At 42.9% G+C, this 16,956-nt stretch overlaps 1 protein-coding gene across 2 annotated transcripts; it reads right to left on the minus strand.

The window, feature by feature from the left end:
- Positions 1–262: 262 nt before the first annotated feature.
- Positions 263–16,956, minus strand: MYL6 (myosin light chain 6). Of its 2 annotated transcripts, XM_056562313.1 has the most exons (7): positions 16,838–16,956; positions 16,561–16,588; positions 7,195–7,338; positions 5,960–6,133; positions 5,484–5,561; positions 4,129–4,170; positions 263–633 (listed from the first exon to the last, which is right to left on the minus strand). In XM_056562313.1, exons 1-6 carry the CDS (start codon positions 16,838–16,840, stop codon positions 4,142–4,144), a joined length of 456 nt encoding a protein of 151 aa, XP_056418288.1. In that variant the 5' UTR covers positions 16,841–16,956; the 3' UTR covers positions 263–633; positions 4,129–4,141. The 2 variants fall into 2 exon arrangements, with proteins under 2 accessions (XP_056418288.1, XP_056418287.1); XM_056562312.1 differs by lacking the exon at positions 4,129–4,170 and having other exon boundaries at positions 16,838–16,955.

Consider the following 16,956-nt stretch of genomic DNA (forward strand, 5'->3'; position numbering starts at 1 on the left):
CATTCTCTGTGGAAGCTGAATGCTGTACTTGCCACCCTATTCTAATAGCTCATATACAAGGAACTGTAGGCTCCACTGCATGTACCGGATATAAACAGAGCAATATGTAGAAGTTATCAGTCAAACAAGACTATTTTGTATAGACAGTATTTATTTTGAGCAGACCTCATCGTAAAAAAACATCATTTTAACCTCATTATTCCTTTCCATGATTTCCACAGCTATACTGTTTGTACAAAGTAAATTCACAGGGAGGATTTGAAAGGAAAAAAAAAAAAAAAAGTTTTCTTTAATTTGGTGAGTGGGAGAATAGAATCTGAAGTCTCTGTTCTACCATTTAGATAGTTAAATTTTCTTTTTGCCGTCGTTCACTTTGAGGGGGAGAACAAACCGTGGGCAACATCTGCTTTGTGAGATCTGAAGACAACGCCACTTCGGAGAGAGGGACGAGTAGGACAAAAAAAAAAAAAAAAAGGGGGGAAAGCTTTCAGGGCCCTTTACTATATTAGCCCAAAGGCCCCTCCAAGTTAAATATCATAACAGATAGACAATAATACATGAAGGTGCCCGTCTGGTCTGGCTGGTCGCACACAGAAGGGAAGATTCAGCCGCTCATTACCATCCGGACAAGTTCTGCAAAAGGAAACAAAATAATATATTAATGCCAAGAAGAGGGCGGCATGTGGGATGTGTGCCCAGCTGCCTAGCACAGGAAATATGAACCAACTTTGAAGTCTCGTAATGTCAAAGTTTAGGCAAAAAAATTTATAAAATAAAAAAAAATTATAAATTGCTTCAACGTTGTTTCATAGAAGATAAAGCATGAAATCCTAAAAACCAGCAGGTCAGTGAGCACACGTTCCCATGTAGAGGGGGAAGAGCTCCTATATTAGCAGATGGGGCTACTAACATACGAATATAGGTCCATGTGTTACTCTCACCACCTGGATACTGTCTAACCCAGTGTTTTCCGAACCAGGGTGCCTCCAGCTGTTGCAAAACCCTGGTTCAGAAACGCCTGTCTAATCATATAAAAAGCTTTTATTCACTAGGAACATACAAGGAGCAGAATGTCTGGTTTATTAAATCTTAGCTCCAAATCTATATAAATACTGGAGACTTTAAATAGTAAAAATGACTGGTGTGCATCAAGGTAATGCATTGTGTACCTGACACTCAGCCCAACATGGCGGATTATATTGACAGGCTGAGAACTGAAAAATACGAGAGAAGAGGCAAGACACCCGCTGTGCCATCTTCCCAGACCAGCTGAAAAGGAGGACAGAAGGGACCCCTTCATCTACACTAAATTCTCCCTTCCTGGGGTTATCCAGAAAAAAACATATATATATATTTTTTTATATCTCTATCTCTCTATATATCTCTCTATGTATACTGGCTCCAGAAAGTTAAGATAGATTTGTAAATTACTTCTATTAAAAAAAAAGTCTTAATCCTTTCAGTACTTATGAGCTGCTGAAGTTGAATTGATCTTTTCTGTCTAAGTGCTCTCTGATGACACGTGTCTCAGGAGCTGTCCAGAGTAGAGAAAAAAAAAATCCCCATCTCCTCTTCTACTCTGTGCAGTTCCCGAGACAAGCAGAGATGTCAGCAGAGAGCACTGTTGCCAGACAGAAAAGAACAACTCAACTTCAGCAGCTGATAATTATTGGAAGGATTAAGATTTTTTTTTTAATAGAAGTAATTTAGAAATCTGTTTAACTTTCTGGAGATTATATATATATATATATATATATATATATATATATATTTTTTTTTTTTTTTTTTTTTCTTTCCCTGGAATACCCCTTTAAATCCTTTAATTTGAAATCTAACAAAAAAACAGATGATGCCTAGTCAATTCTATGGAATAATGGATTATGTCACCCATCCAGTGAACCATAGGAGCCCCTCTCCCTGATGGACAGTCTATGAAGCTGTACTAATCATTAAGGCAGGTAAGTCTACAGCAAACTAAGCGTATACATTGACTGGCATAGGCAGAGATTTCTATTATCTACAGAAGAGTTGGAGACAATCGGAAGATTGCCGTCAGATATGAAGCGAGAAGTTTCAGAGCTGCAGGAAAGAGAAAAAAATAAAATAAAACATTTCACACGTCATTCTGATCTCACACGTCTGCTGGCCCATCGCCTGTCAGGGCATATAGAGAGTGAAGACAGGCCACAGCATCCAAATCCTTTTTGCTATGGATCTGCAGTGGGGGATCTGGCATCAGATAATGCCCCGCTATGTGAGGATAGCATGGGAACCGGTCCTACTATTCAGGACTGAATATAGTACCATGTGACTCAGAACAGACATGACATGCAGTTGGAATCTGGTGGATATAGTGCCCCCCACCACTAGAAATTGATGGCCGGCTGCTGTGTCTATATATAGCAATGTTTCCTAACCAGGGTGCCTCCAGCTGTTGCAAAACTATAACTCCCAGCATGCCCAGACAGCCAAAGGCTGTCTGGGCATTATAACTACATGCACTACATACACGATTCACCTAATGGGAGCCAGCCACGGACATAAATATACATCCGAGGCAGTTAAGGGGTTAAGAGTGCAGTTCCTATACCATGTCACACAGCTGATAACAGACCCACTTGAAAAGAAGTAAATGTTTTTCTTCTATAGAGAGAAAAAAAAAGTAAAAAATCCACACAAAACCTTCCTAAAATAACTTTTCCACAGTATATGTAAATATACTTTGGTATTTTTAGCTATTTTTTTTTTAAATCCATATTTATTTCTAAGAATTTTTAAAACCTAGAACATGGTGGGAAGATTTATTATTGCAAATATGCCAGAATTCAGTTGTGACTTGTGCCACATATATTTGGGGGTTTAGACACTTTCTCGTGGCTTGGCAGAATGTGGGATGGCTTGTATGTGATGCCATACATCAAATAGATGATCAATAATCTAGAGGTTTCTTCACATGTCTATAAATGCTTCATATTTTATCATTGACTAACCAGAAAAATAAACTGCAGCATATATGGTACATGTGAACATACCCGAAAGGCTGACATACACTTTCAATAACAGTTGGAAAAAAAAATTATTCAGCTCTCAGGTACTGTATCTCTCCAACCTTCCCATACACATGAGCATTAAGCTTGGCCAAACATTAATTTCTATGGGAAGGGGAGGGGTAAGCCACAGCCAGACAGCTCTGGCAGTGGCTTATTTCTCCATGAACAATAGGGTCAGGCATTGAAAATCCAACGTCTCTACTGACAACATCTGTCGGTGGAGAGGCCCGCCCGTATATCTTAAAAGCAGTGGGTTTGGCTGACATAAAAAGGGGGTATGATAACCTTAAAGGGGTACTCCTGTGAAAAACTATTTTTTTTTATTATTTTTTTTATAAACAGATTTGTAAATTACTTCAATTAAAAACTCCTAATCCTTCCAGTACTTATCAGCTGCTGTATAATACAGAGGAAGTTCTTTTCTTTTTGAATTTCTTTTCTGTCTGACCACAGTGCTCTCTGCTGACACCTCTGTTCATGTCAGGAACTGTCCAGAGTAGGAGCAAATCCCCATAGCAAACCTCTCCTGCTCTGGACAGTTCCTGAAATGAACAGAGGTGTCAGCAGAGAGCACTGTGGTCAGACAGAAAAGAAATTCAAAAAGAAAAGAACTTCCTCTGTATTATACAGCAGCTGATAAGTACTGGAAGGATTAAGATTTTTTAATAGAAGTAATTCACAAATCTGTTTAACTTTCTGGCATCAGTTGGTTTAAAAAAAAAAAAAAAAGTTTTCCACGGAGTACTGCTTTAAGAATCAGACACTTTTAGTAAAATCTGGGGCAATGTGTTATGGTTTTTTGTATCTACTCCTCACAGCTAATATCTACACACAGTCCACACACAGTCACTGCAGCAAAAGCAGCTGGCCTTTTGCATAGGAGGCTTGAGAGAGTATATTAAGGCGCCATTTTGATCATTTAGTTTTCCTACAGTAGGTAACTAGTAATATGCAGCTCTGGCACAGCAGAGAGCATGCAGAGACATGCCAAGGCATCCAGGAGATTCAAGAGGCTTAGAGAAGGGGAGTAAGAGCCAAAAGAGATGACAAACTGAACCGGATGATGGAACCAGATTACCCGGGGGGTGAGGTCACGCTGACATGATGTGCCTGACAAAGTCTGTGGGAAGGAAGATTCATCAGATACACTTTATATAACCCCACATACCCAGACCCAGTTACCAGAGGACAAAACTGCTCCGAATAACTTCTGTAAAGAACTAAAAAGCTGAAAAAATAAATAAAATAAATAAAGCTGTTTTATCCCCAAGCGTAGCTGCTTCCCCAGGCCCCAAAACACTTCCTGAGCAGGTAGATGGGGGGCAATTCCTGTTCTCGGAGCAGCCACAGCAAGGCTGAGGGATGATGGTCGGCTGCTCCGAGAACAGGAAGTCGCTGGCACCTTTTACAAACATGAAAACCCTGATCCGAGGCTAGATCTGTACTAGAATTATCCCATAAAGGAAAACGGTCACAGTCAGTACAGGAGTGAACAAGTGCAGGGGGGCGCTGATTCATATGATCCCTAACTAACGGATCTGTCCGGCTGTTTGCCTGCAATCTTTGTTTTTCTATATATACAAAATGTGTCTGTAACTGGCACGGGCGGGGTTTTCAGGAGCCTAATGGCACTGTGACGTCTGCACTGCCCGTCCGCATTGCCGTCCGCTTATGAATAGGCAACACCCCCTCCCTCCGGCTCTCCCCGCCGCTCCTAACTGGTCTTCACTGTGCATGTCCACATTTGTATATATAGAAAAACTAAGACTGCAGGAGAACAGCCGGACAGTTCCCGGCACGGTAGGGATCATATGAATCAGCGCCCCCCCCCGCATTGTCAGTACCTGTGGTTAGTGCGGGAGTGAACACGTGACAGTTTTCCTTCAAAACGCTGGACATATAACCAGAAGAGGAGTCCTCAAACTAAACACTAGTTTAAACTATAATAAATTCCTATACCAAGACCCCCATCCTTCCATTGAATGGTGCAAAGTATATTAGACATTTAAAAAAAAAAAAAAAAAAAAAAATAATATATATATAATTTTTTTTTTTTTTTTTTTTTTTTTTTAAAACATGTCTAATATACTTTGCACCATTCAATGGAAGGATGGGGGTCTTGGTATAGGAATTTGATATCTCATTACATAATCCAGAGATATTTTCCCAGAGACACCAACAATGTATATTTCACTGACTTAGTTACCTGGATAGTGCCCATGCACGAACAAGGCGCACCTCTTCCTGCCATGGATCATGACCAATAGATCATATATGTATAGAATAACCAGTTAATGACAATATGTAGTCAGATGAAGTTTCTTTGGCTGTACAACACTATGTGCTCTCAGAACAAGTGCTGACTTAGTAACTTACACCTCTAGTTCTATACAATTGTTAACCATTTGTATCCAGTAAGAAGAATGCTCTCACCTTCATAGTTAATACATCCATTGGCATCTTCATGGCCAGTCAGTAGCATCTCCACCTCTTCCTCCGTCATCTTTTCTCCTAAAAAAAAAAAAAAAAAAAAAAAAAAAAACAGTTCACAATCAAAACCATTTCCTTCCTATGAGCACAAGTCAGAGCCCCCCTATAATCTGTAACAATACGATTAGAGACAAATACATGTACAATGTGACTGCACTTCCCCATTTACAAGGGAACGCTGCAGTGCAGGTCTCAAATATATAGCAGGACTTCCAGACTAGAACACTGTAGAGCAGGGTTTCCCAAGCAGGGTGCCTCCAGCTGTTGCAAAACTACAACTCCTAGCATGCCCGGACAGCCTTTGGCTGTCCGGGCATGCTGGGAGTTGTAGTTTTGCAACACCTGGAGGCACCCTGCTTGGGAAACACTACTGTAGAGGAAGCACTTTTACAAGTTCTTATATTAACTCTTCTCATTACCTAGTGTGACAAGAACATGGCGGATCTCCGACCCCATCACTGTGCCGTTGCCTTCCTTATCAAATACTTTCAGCCCCTCAACGAAGTCATCAGTTGTGCCCTGGTCCTTGTTCTTTGCAATAGTTTGCATCATAGGTAGGAACTGATCAAAGCCAAGTGTCTTTGTGTTCAACTCTGAAAAATTTAATAAAGTGCAATACTTTAGTGGAAAGGGGGGGGGGGGAATCTGAAATACAGAAGACCTGGATTAGACACCACTCCTGTCATTTGTATTTTTTTATTTTTTGACACATCACAGATAGAGATGAGCGAAGTTACAGTAAATTTGTCACGAACTTCTCGGCTCGGCAGTTGATGACTTATCCTACGTAAATTAGTTCAACTTTCTGGTGCTCCAGAGGGCTGGAAAAGGTGGATACAGTCCTAGGAGACTCTCTCCTAGGACTATATCCACCTTTTCCAGCCCACGAGAGCACCTGAAAGCTGAACTAATTTATGCAGGAAAAGTCATCAACTGCCGAGCCGAGAAGTTTGTGACGAATCGAATTTACTGTAAATTCGCTCATCTCTAGTCACAGACTTGTCAAAAAATGTTAACAGTCAGGGTCTCAGTGCAGAGACCGCCAGGTTATGATGAGAGCTCCTTCTAGCTGTACCAGACCGGCTGCACAGACTTAGGGTACGTTCACACGCGCAGATTTTTTAGCGGGTTTTTCGCTGCGTATTTGAAAGTGGGCGGGCTCTTCCGCGGAGGAATGTACACTGCAGAAAATCCGCTCCGGACAGCCGAGAAGAGCCCGCTGCACATGTGAACGTACCCTTATAATGTATCCGGTGCACCAAAGGATAGGGGTTAGGATGTCTGATTGCAGGGGTTCCGCCATTGGGGACCCCCACAATCTCTGCTGCAGCACCCCAGACATCCGGTGCACGGAGCAAATTTCGCTCCGTGCTGGACGAGTGGCGATGCGGGCGGAGGCTCGTGATTTCATGGCCACACCCTGCTCGTGATGTCATGACCACGCCCCCTCAATGCAAGCCTATGGGAGGGCAATGGCAGTGACGACACGAGCCTAGGGCGCTGAACCCGTAGCCCTGCTCAAACTCCTAAGGGGAGTACCCCTTTAACACCATCATAGGGGATTCTCTAGAATTTTTGCCCCCCAATAAGGTCAGACTAAACACAGACTGCCGTGTAGGATAATAGTAAAAATGTATTTCCGTAGCTCACTCACCATCAGCCTTAGGGTTTCCCAGGACTTTAAGAACCTCAGCATTTGTGGGGTTCTGGCCGAGAGCCCGCATAACATCTCCACACTGGTTGTAGACGATTCTGCCATCTCCAGTGCGATCAAAGAGAGCAAAGGCCTCCCTGAAATCTGTCGGGAAGAAGCGGAAGCAATAGACGATTATCAAGAAATATTTCCACATATAGATTAGAATTTTATTTACTCCTTACAAAATATTCTTCTGTGAATCACTCGCACTGGAACCTACCCCTACGTTCCTGGAAATTCCGGCTACGAGTCTATAAAATATCAGACCATATATAATAGTAGACTACTTGGACTTGGCATCTGTTCTCAGTATCAATAGTGAGGTTTAACTGCACCTATAGCTGTTATTGGCAACAGGCCATCTTATCCTACCCTCACATATTTAGACAGTGAGAGTCAGTTTCCTTCCTGTCTAATATTGTAGGGAATTTCCAGGAATGTAGGGGTAGGTTCCAGTGCGGGCCTGTCCTTTTTAGGACTGACCACCCCGCCTAGGTATAGGGGTAGCACAGGGCCTGAGCCTAGGGTCACATAGGTAGTGGCCACTCCATCATCTGGCCTCACACCACCCTAGGCCCTCCCTCCCTATCCCCCCCCCCTACCCTTCAGAGACGATCTAAATCTGTATCGCTTTCTACAAGTAAGTTTAATACGAGGAGCAAATCTGTGGCATATTGGTGAATCATATAAGGGATCAATATCTTTAGATCCTGTGATTGAGCATCAATGTATTTTTAGTCCAATTTGCATAGTACTGTGGTGGCTTTTATGAAAATCATCCAATAAAAGTTATGTTTTAGTGTTTAATTTCGGTGATAAGTGATTTTGTCGGACACTAAATATTTAGTTCTGTGAGATATGAATCACTAGTCAGTAGAGATGACCGAACTTACAGTAAATTCGATTTGTCACAAACTTCTCGGCTCAGCGGTTGATGATTTTTCCTGCATAAATGAGTTCAGCTTTCAGGTGCTCCGGAGGGCTGGAAAAGGTGGATACAGTCCTAGGAGACTCTTTCCTAGGACTGTATCCACCTTTTCCAGCCCACGGGAGCACCGGAAAGCTGAACTAATTTATGCAGGAAAAATCATCAACTGCCGAGCGGAGAAGTTCGTGACAAATCGAATTTACTGAAAGTTCACTCATCTCTACTCGTCAGCAATAAAAGCACAATGGCAACATCACGGACACAGGTAAGTGCACTAACCTATGGCAGCGTTCACACGGCCGTCTAGACCCGTCCCGTTCTTCTCCCGTCAAAAATAAAAACGGACTTTATATATTTTTTTTGTTTATAAACGGATAACATCCATTATTGCCCTTTTTTTTTTTTTTTTTTTTTTATGTTCTGAGCATGCTCAGAAGTAGAAACAGATCGAAAAAATGGACGACATTAAAGGCTCATCTGTTTTCCATAGACTTCATTGTTAAATTTACCGTATCCGTTTTTTCTTGCGCTTTTTTTTTTTTGACAGTAGAAAAATACAGCACGTTCCCTTTTTTCTGCAGTCAAAAAAACAGAAATGAGTGCAGACTGGTACAAATGGATGTAAACGGGGTGTAAAAAAAATTCCATTGACATGAATGGGATTTTTTACATTTTTTTTAAACAGTTTTTAATCCGTTTACAGCCTGCAAGAACGGAACCGAAACGGGGACAGACGGCCGTGTGAACGCACCCTAACAAGAAACTTACAACCTGTAGCAGCTCATTAGGGGCTGTACAGAAAACCACCTCCTACACCAGTGTTTCCCAAGCAGGGTGCCTCCAGCTGTTGCAAAACTACAACTCCCAGCATGCCCAGACAGCCTTCGGCTGTCCAGGCATGCTGGGAGTTGTAGTTTTGCAACAGCTGGAGGCACCCTGGTTGTGAAACAGTGTCCTACACATACCTACAGTATGGTGGCTCAGTGGTTGTCTTGCATCACTGGGGTCCTGGATTCAAGTGTGACTAAGGACAACATTTGCATGCAGTTCTTTCTGTAGGATTCCTCCCACTCAAGCAATAGGTACACTAGTCTGACTGTTTGAAACCGGGAAATCAGCCTATTGGCTACAAGGACTGACGTGAGCAGCAACAATCTCTGTACTGAGCTAAGGAATATTGTTGAGCCATATAGGTGACAAAAACCGCCCACCTGGAGGCTTCAGCACTTTAAGAAAGACCCGACGAATGTCCATAAAGATATAGAAGGGAAATGCACACCTGAGCAGCTGAACCAGAGAAGAGTGATGCAGCTCCTATACCACATACTCTGATCAATGTCCTCTGAAGAACATAATGAAAGGGGAAACATGTCGGGACAAGAAAACTGAAATGGCCAGAACACAAACAAAACGTATAGGATGAGCCAGGGAAAAACTTAGGGGATAGTCAAAGTTTGAAGTTGGGGCACTATATTCAGGATGGCACTATGGCTACCACGAACATTGTTATATGGATCATATCAGACTTTATAGATTGCATTATGGCTCGCTAATAGGATACAAACTTGCAGATATTGGCAGTAACCAATGGCAACACATTTCTGGTTACCAGATGTAATCTATGCAGCAGGTAAATGTGTACAGTGTTACGTATAACACCCAATGTCTCATGGCTAGTCAGAGACATATTAAGACCACTTAGGCTGCTTTCACACTATATAAATTTCTCAGTTTTAAAGACCTGTTTATATAATGTTCCGTTAAGGAAACCCTTAAAACCGGCTCTTAAAAATCCCAGTCAAGTCTATGGGATTTTGCGATTCGCTGTTATGACCCGTTAATGCCGTTATGAATAACTGACGTTATTTTGTGACAGGAGAAAATTAATGCACGTACCGTATTTTCCTTCCGTCACAAAATAACGTCCTATATAAACAGCATTAACGGGTCATAACAGCGAATCACAAAATCCCATAGACTTGACTGGGATTTTTAAGAGCCGGTTTTAAGGTTTTCCTTAACGGAACATTATATAACGGGTCTTTAAAAACGGAGAAGTTATATAGTGTGAAAGCAGCCTAACACTGCTATACGTCTCCGATAACATTAAATAGGCCATTTCTTTTTTGACTGGGTAAATAAATATAGCCTGACCTACACAATGAGGCTTAAAGGGGTACTCCAATGGAAAACATTTTTTTTTTTTTTTATCAACTGGTGCCAGAAAGTTAAACAGATTTGTAAATTTCTTCTATTAAAAAATCTGTATCCTTCCAGTACTTATTTACTGCTATATTCTACGGAGATCGTGCTTTTCTTTTTGGATTTTTTTTTCTGTCCACGGTGATCTCTGCTGACACCTCTGTCTGTATCAGGAACTGTCCAGAACAGGAGCAAACCCCATAGCAAACATTCTGCTCTGGACAGTTCCTCATACAGACAGAGGTGTCAGAGAGCACTGTGGACAGAAAAAAAATAAATTAAAAATCCTAAAACAAAAAAACCTCTGTAATATACAGCCGCTAATAAGTACTGGAAGGATAAATATTTTTTTAATAGAAGTAATTTACAAATCTGTTTAACTTTCTGGCACCAGTTGATGAAAAAAAAAAAAAAAAAAAAAAAGGACGTTTTCCACCGGAGTTCCCCTTTAAGGCCTGACATGTATCATAAGGTCGGGCATGGAAAATAAATGTAAAAGCTCCAATGTTAAGAAAATCTGGCGCATCCTTACATGGATCCATGGACAAGAATAAGAAACCACCTGCAGCTGTGGTCCCCAATATCAGACCTCACCCCCCCTCCACTACGAGCAGAGCCCTTCATGTACACTTCCCTACAGAGGAAAGAACACTATTGGGGTATGTGCACACTATGGAATTTCTGCGTGCAGAATTGCACTTCAGAATTCTGATGTGTGAACCGTAACATTTGAGTGAATGGGCCGTAGGCTTCGTCGCTGAAATTGCTCCGTCGCTTTTGACAAAATTACACTTGCACTGTGTTGTTGTCAATGCTGATGGCGCAGGTCCGTTCAGTCCTACCACATAAGGATTTTGGCAGCGGCCTCCAAATGGCATCTCCAGGCAGAATCTGGAACCGGATCGTAATTCGGTGCACTGGGATTCCAAGACTGAAAACCTTAAGGGTATGTTCAGACTATGTAATTCCCATGGAATTCCACAAACGGAATTACGAGCTGAGAACATAAACATCAGTGTGAATGGGTTTCCGCGAGACCCGTTCACACTGCGGAATTGTCCGCCGCTGAAATTGTTCCGCACAAAGAAAGAACATGTTCATTCTTTGCGCAGAAGTCCGCAAACACAGCATAGCCATCAATGGTGACGTCGCAGTGCCTTGCGGTCCTACCGCCAAAGGACTTCGGCGGCGGCCGCCAGAATGGAATCTCTGCTCGCGGAATTCTGCAAGCGGAGATTCCGTTCACAATCCGTAGTGTGAACATACCCTAAAGCTGTGATTGATGATTCCTGCACGTACAGGGTAGACGTATTATTGTTATGGCCACAATGTGACAGGCAGGATACAGCTGCTTTGTTACATATACACCTGTATACACACAGCCGCGTCTGTCCTATAGCATAAATGTCAGATGCAAATCTCACCTGTTACCTGCCCCTATCTCGAGATTAAGGGTCCCCTACAGCCTGACTGCAGAAGCCAAAGGTGGTCAGGAAGCCAAAAACCGCAAAAAAAACCCCAAAAAACGCCATTTTCCATATAGTGTACACAACTCCTATAAAAGTTAGTAAAAGCTCAGTATACAGCAGAGCACTGCCAGCTACACATTTTCCCTAACTTTGAGAGTTACAGGGTTTATTCAGGATTACAAAAAACATTATCTTCCAGAAACAGCGCTGCTCCTTCCCTCAGTGTGTGTGAGGTATTGCAGCTCAGTTCCATGGAAATAATGGTTCCGAGTTATAATACCACACACAACCTGAATACAGGGGTGGCGCTTTTTCTTTATTTAAAAAAATAAAATTATTTCAATTAAAAAAAAATTTAATAAAACACCATAGTGTGCGGTGCTACGCTGTTTATCCATCTCCTAATAACATGAATTGGAGTTGCATAAATTGCGCAGAAAATACATTTAATATGTTTTTTTAAGCTCCTTAACTACCTTCCCCTGTAGGGGAGCCGGAAGCTCGAGATAGGTGCTGACAGGGGTCGCCAAACAGTGGATCTCCAGCTGTTGCAAAACTAAAACTCCCAGCATTCCCGGGGGCCACGCTGGGAGTTGTAGCTCTGCAACATCTGGAGGGCTACAGTTTGGAGACCTAAGGGCGCGGGTATAGTACAGGGTAGACGTATTATTGCTATAGTCACAATGTGACGGGCAGGATACAGCCGTGTCTGTTCTGTCCTATAGCGTCTGTGCACGTACATAACAGTGGCCATATAGAATGCAGCACAATTTCAGACATTCACTATACCTGGGCTTCCTAACCAAGGTGCCTCCAGATGTTGCAAAACTACAACTCCCAGCATGCCCGGACAGCCGAAGGCTGTCCGGGCATGCTGGGAGTTGTAGTTTTGCAATGGATTGAGACACCCTGGTTGGGAAACACTGCACTATACCCTACGAGCAGGGATTTCCTGGGAACCAGCTATTCTCAAGTCTCAGCCGTCTGCCACTTCCTTCCGGTGGCACTCCCTGTATCCACCCCTCCTGCTGCATTCCTGGGAGGGAAGCTGAACCCGTCCCACATAACTCCCATAGTAATTCCCTGCTGTGTCCGTCTATCTGCGGCCATGTAGAGTCCTCAGTGTAATCTAGCATTGTGGCACCTACAGGTAGGGTTATAGACCGTCATGACACCCGGGGGGCACTTTCCAGAGAGGAATGCACTGTCCTGACCCCCCCCCGAGGACTCCTCCTCCCCCCGCAGCTCTGTACTAGCCGCTCAGGCTTTGTTACCATATAAGGCTCACAGAGCAGCCTGGAAGCCATCTTCAGGGAGGAGGGGGGGAGCGGGGCTGTGTCACAAGAACTGCATGCAAAACATAACAGAGGAAGACACTGCCGCCACCTCCTTATAAGGCTGATGCCTCCACATCTGTACGTTGTACACCCCAGGGCGAGACAGTGTACCACATGCAAATATATATACACACACCCCAAAAACACCGAACATATAAGGCAGATACAGCCACGGAGCACATAAAAGTTTCGTTATTTCTATAGACCTTGTGAATTTGTGCCAGGACTTTAGAGCAGTGTTTTCCAACCAAGGTGCCCCCAGCTGTTGCAAAACTACAACTCCCAGCATGCCCAGACAGCTGGAGGCACCATGGTTTGAAAACACTGCTTTAGAGTGTAAGGCCGCATTCACACAACGTTTTTGCAATACAGTTCCCATATCAGGTTTTTGATAAAAAACCCGATTCCTCAAAACCGGACTAAACTGTATCAAAACGAGTGTACAAATTTTAACCTGTATATGGTTTAAAAAATGATGTCCAGTTGAATCAGTTTTTTTAAGTAAAAAAAAAAAAAAAAAAAAGTATACATTTGTAACTTTTCACTCTATTATAATAAAGTTTCACTTGTTTGATTGAAGTTGCAAGAAAAAAAAAAAACTATACAAAGTCCAAAACCGTATGGAACCGTACGCACATACAGTTCTGTACGGTTCTCACAGACTCCCATGTTAAAAAAACGTATACGGTTTAATACGGTTTTTTACCTGACCAAAAAACAGTGGTAGGCTACGGTTTGGGGTACGGGGGAAAAAAAAAAAAACTGACAAAACTGTACAGGATGCAAAACGGACACAACCTGATGCATCTTTTGGCATACGGTTTTCAATGGAGAGTGAATGCATACGTTTTCCAATACGGTTTTCACATTGAAAACGTATACGGGAACTGTATTGCAAATACGTGGTGTGAACCCAGCCTTACATATCCAGCTACACAGACTTTCCGGCATGATGTCCACAACCGATGCACAATATAAATGAATGTTACCTGCAGGTCACATGTCTAACATGCTAGTGCGGTGCCATATTGGATGCAGGGGATAATAGGAATACTATTTTCGGCAATTAGCACTCAAAGATCTTAACACTGCATGGTTATCATGTGTATAACATTTTAACAGAACCCTAAAAGTGCAGGCATACAGGTACTTTAAAAAGGGTATTCCAGGAAAACACTATTTTTTTAGATCAACTGGCTCCAGAAAATAACAGATTTGTAAGTTACTTCTATTAAAAAATCTTAATCCTTCCAATAATTATTAGTTGCTGAAGTGGAGTTCTTTTCTGTCTGACAACACTGCTCTCTGCTGACATCTCTGCTTGTCTCGGGAACTGCACAGAGTAGAAGAGGTTTGCTATGGGGATTTGCTTCTACTCTGGGCAGTTCCCGAGACACATGTCATCAGAGAGCACTTAGACAGAAAAGAACAACTCAACTTCAGTAACTGATAAGTACTGAAAAGGATTAAGATTTTTTTAATAGAAGTAATTTACAAATCTGTTTAGCTTTCTGGAGCCAGTTAAGCTGACCCTCCCTATAGGGATATATATGAGGCACATTATAATTTGGCCTCAGAACTCTAGTTGTAGGTGGTGTTCACACATTTAGGTTTTTCGATGCAGTTTTTAAAACTGAAGCAAAAAGGAAAATTAAAAAAAAAATAAAAAAAAGAGGGGGGGGGAGGAGTGTCCGTTATTTAAAAAAAAAACAAAAAAAAACAACACTTCACATGTCAAAACTTTTTATTGGTCAGGGGTCTCAGTGCTCAAACAATGAACGAGGATACCTCTGGGCTTTCAGCAAACTTTGTCTTACGGCCCAATAGACTTTTCATGGATCAGCAAGGTTTATTCTTGATCCGTGCGGGTCTCAGCACCCAGACTGAAAAACTTTTGACATGTCAATTTTTTTCTTCTTTTTTTAAATGGATACTTTAAAGGGAATATTTCTATATTGGACCCTTATAGCATATCCACAAAACACAGCGTAAACGTCTGATAGGGGCAGGTAACAGAGGTGGGATCTGCATCTATCTCAAGATTGAGGGTCTCCTACAGCCTGACTGTAGCAGCCAAAGTTGGTCAGGAAGCCAAAAAACACTAACAAAAGTCCATTTTCCATATAGTGTACACAACTCCTATCAAAGTTAATGGAAGCTGAGTAAACAGCAGAGCACTGCCAGCTACACATTTTCCCTAACTTTTAAAGGGTTTATCCAGGATTACAAAAAAAAAGTCATCATCCAGAAACAGTGCCGCTCCTGCCCTCAGTTTGTGTGAGGCATTGCAGTTCAGTTCCATTGAAATAATGGTGCCGAGTTGTAATACCACACACAACCTGAATACAGGGGTGGCGCTTATTCTTTTAAAAATAAAAATCACCATAGCGCGTGGTGCTACGCTGTTTATTCATCTATTAACATGAATAGGAGTTGCATAAATTGCGCAGAAAAGACCTTTAAGCTGTTTTTAGCTCCCCAACCACCTTCACCTATAGGTAGGCACGGACAGTGGTTGCCAAACTGTGGACCTCCAGCTGTTTTAAAACTACAACTCCCTGCATGCCCGGACAGCTGTTGGCTGTCCGGTTATGCTGGGAGTTCTAGTTTTGCAACAGCTGGAGGGCTATAGTTTGGAGACCTAAGGGTGCAGGATCTGTATCCAGAAGACATACGTGTCCCTTGTATACGTGTTCTCTGTTTTTGGCTTCAAAAACTGCATCAAAAAACTGAATGTGAGAACTCACCAATATGGGAACCCGGCGAGACCACAGGACAGAGCGGCCTTTTCCGTAGTCATCTGACACCTATTATATCTAATCATAAACAGAGCGATCAGGATTTTGGACGCCCATTACGGATTTGCCGCTGTAGACGTTGTTAGACTTATTAGGCGACAATAATAAAAGAAACAAAACAATCAATTCTGACCCGTAAAGAGCATCCAGGTTCTATCAATCCGGGGTTAGAAATAGGGCCATGACAGACATCGTATTAGTAATTCAATAGATTAGATGTGACATAAAGGTGCAGGGACGGATGATTGGGATAGTAGTCCTGCACAGCACTCCAGTCACTTACCACCGATCAGATTGGGGGACACTCAGCCTGGTCACCAGAAGAAAAGGACAGAGACAGGGATGAGAAGTGGAGGCAAGAGCTGGAAATGAAGGAAGGAGAACATAGAAGCCATGACCCCTGAGCACCCACATCAGTGTTTCCTCAACCAGTGTGCCTCCAGCTGTTGCAAAACTACAACTCCCAGCATGCCCGGACAGCCAAAGGCTGTCCGGGCATGCTGGGAGTTGTAGTTTTGCAACAGCTGGAGGCACACTGGTTGAGGAAACACTGGCCCAGACAACACACACACACAGGATCGGTCACTTACCGGCGATCTGATCCTCTGAGAAGTCGCACTGTGTGATCAAAGACAAAAAGAAAGGTGTTACACAGTACAATGACAAACCCCATCCACACCCTGAGGATGACGTCACGTCTACACTGTGCCCGGAGCAAAGGTGACACCCGTCCGCCCGGCACCCACCTATACATCACACCCGCCATACTGCAACCGCCTCGGCTTCAATGTCCGAGTCATACAGCACCTCAAGACACCGGCCCCAGATATACCAGGACCCACACAAGCCGCTCCCGGCCCCGCTCACCATGTTGTCTGCTCGTCCCTCTTCCGGAATGTGAGCGTAGGCTGCCGGGGAAAGCGCTTTCTATCTCTGACTACGTCACCGGCCCCGGCCTGACCGCTGCCAGCCAATCAGAGTGCGGC

The sequence above is a fragment of the Hyla sarda genome, chromosome 2 (genome assembly GCF_029499605.1).
Source record: "Hyla sarda isolate aHylSar1 chromosome 2, aHylSar1.hap1, whole genome shotgun sequence".
Classification (NCBI taxonomy): domain Eukaryota; kingdom Metazoa; phylum Chordata; class Amphibia; order Anura; family Hylidae; genus Hyla; species Hyla sarda.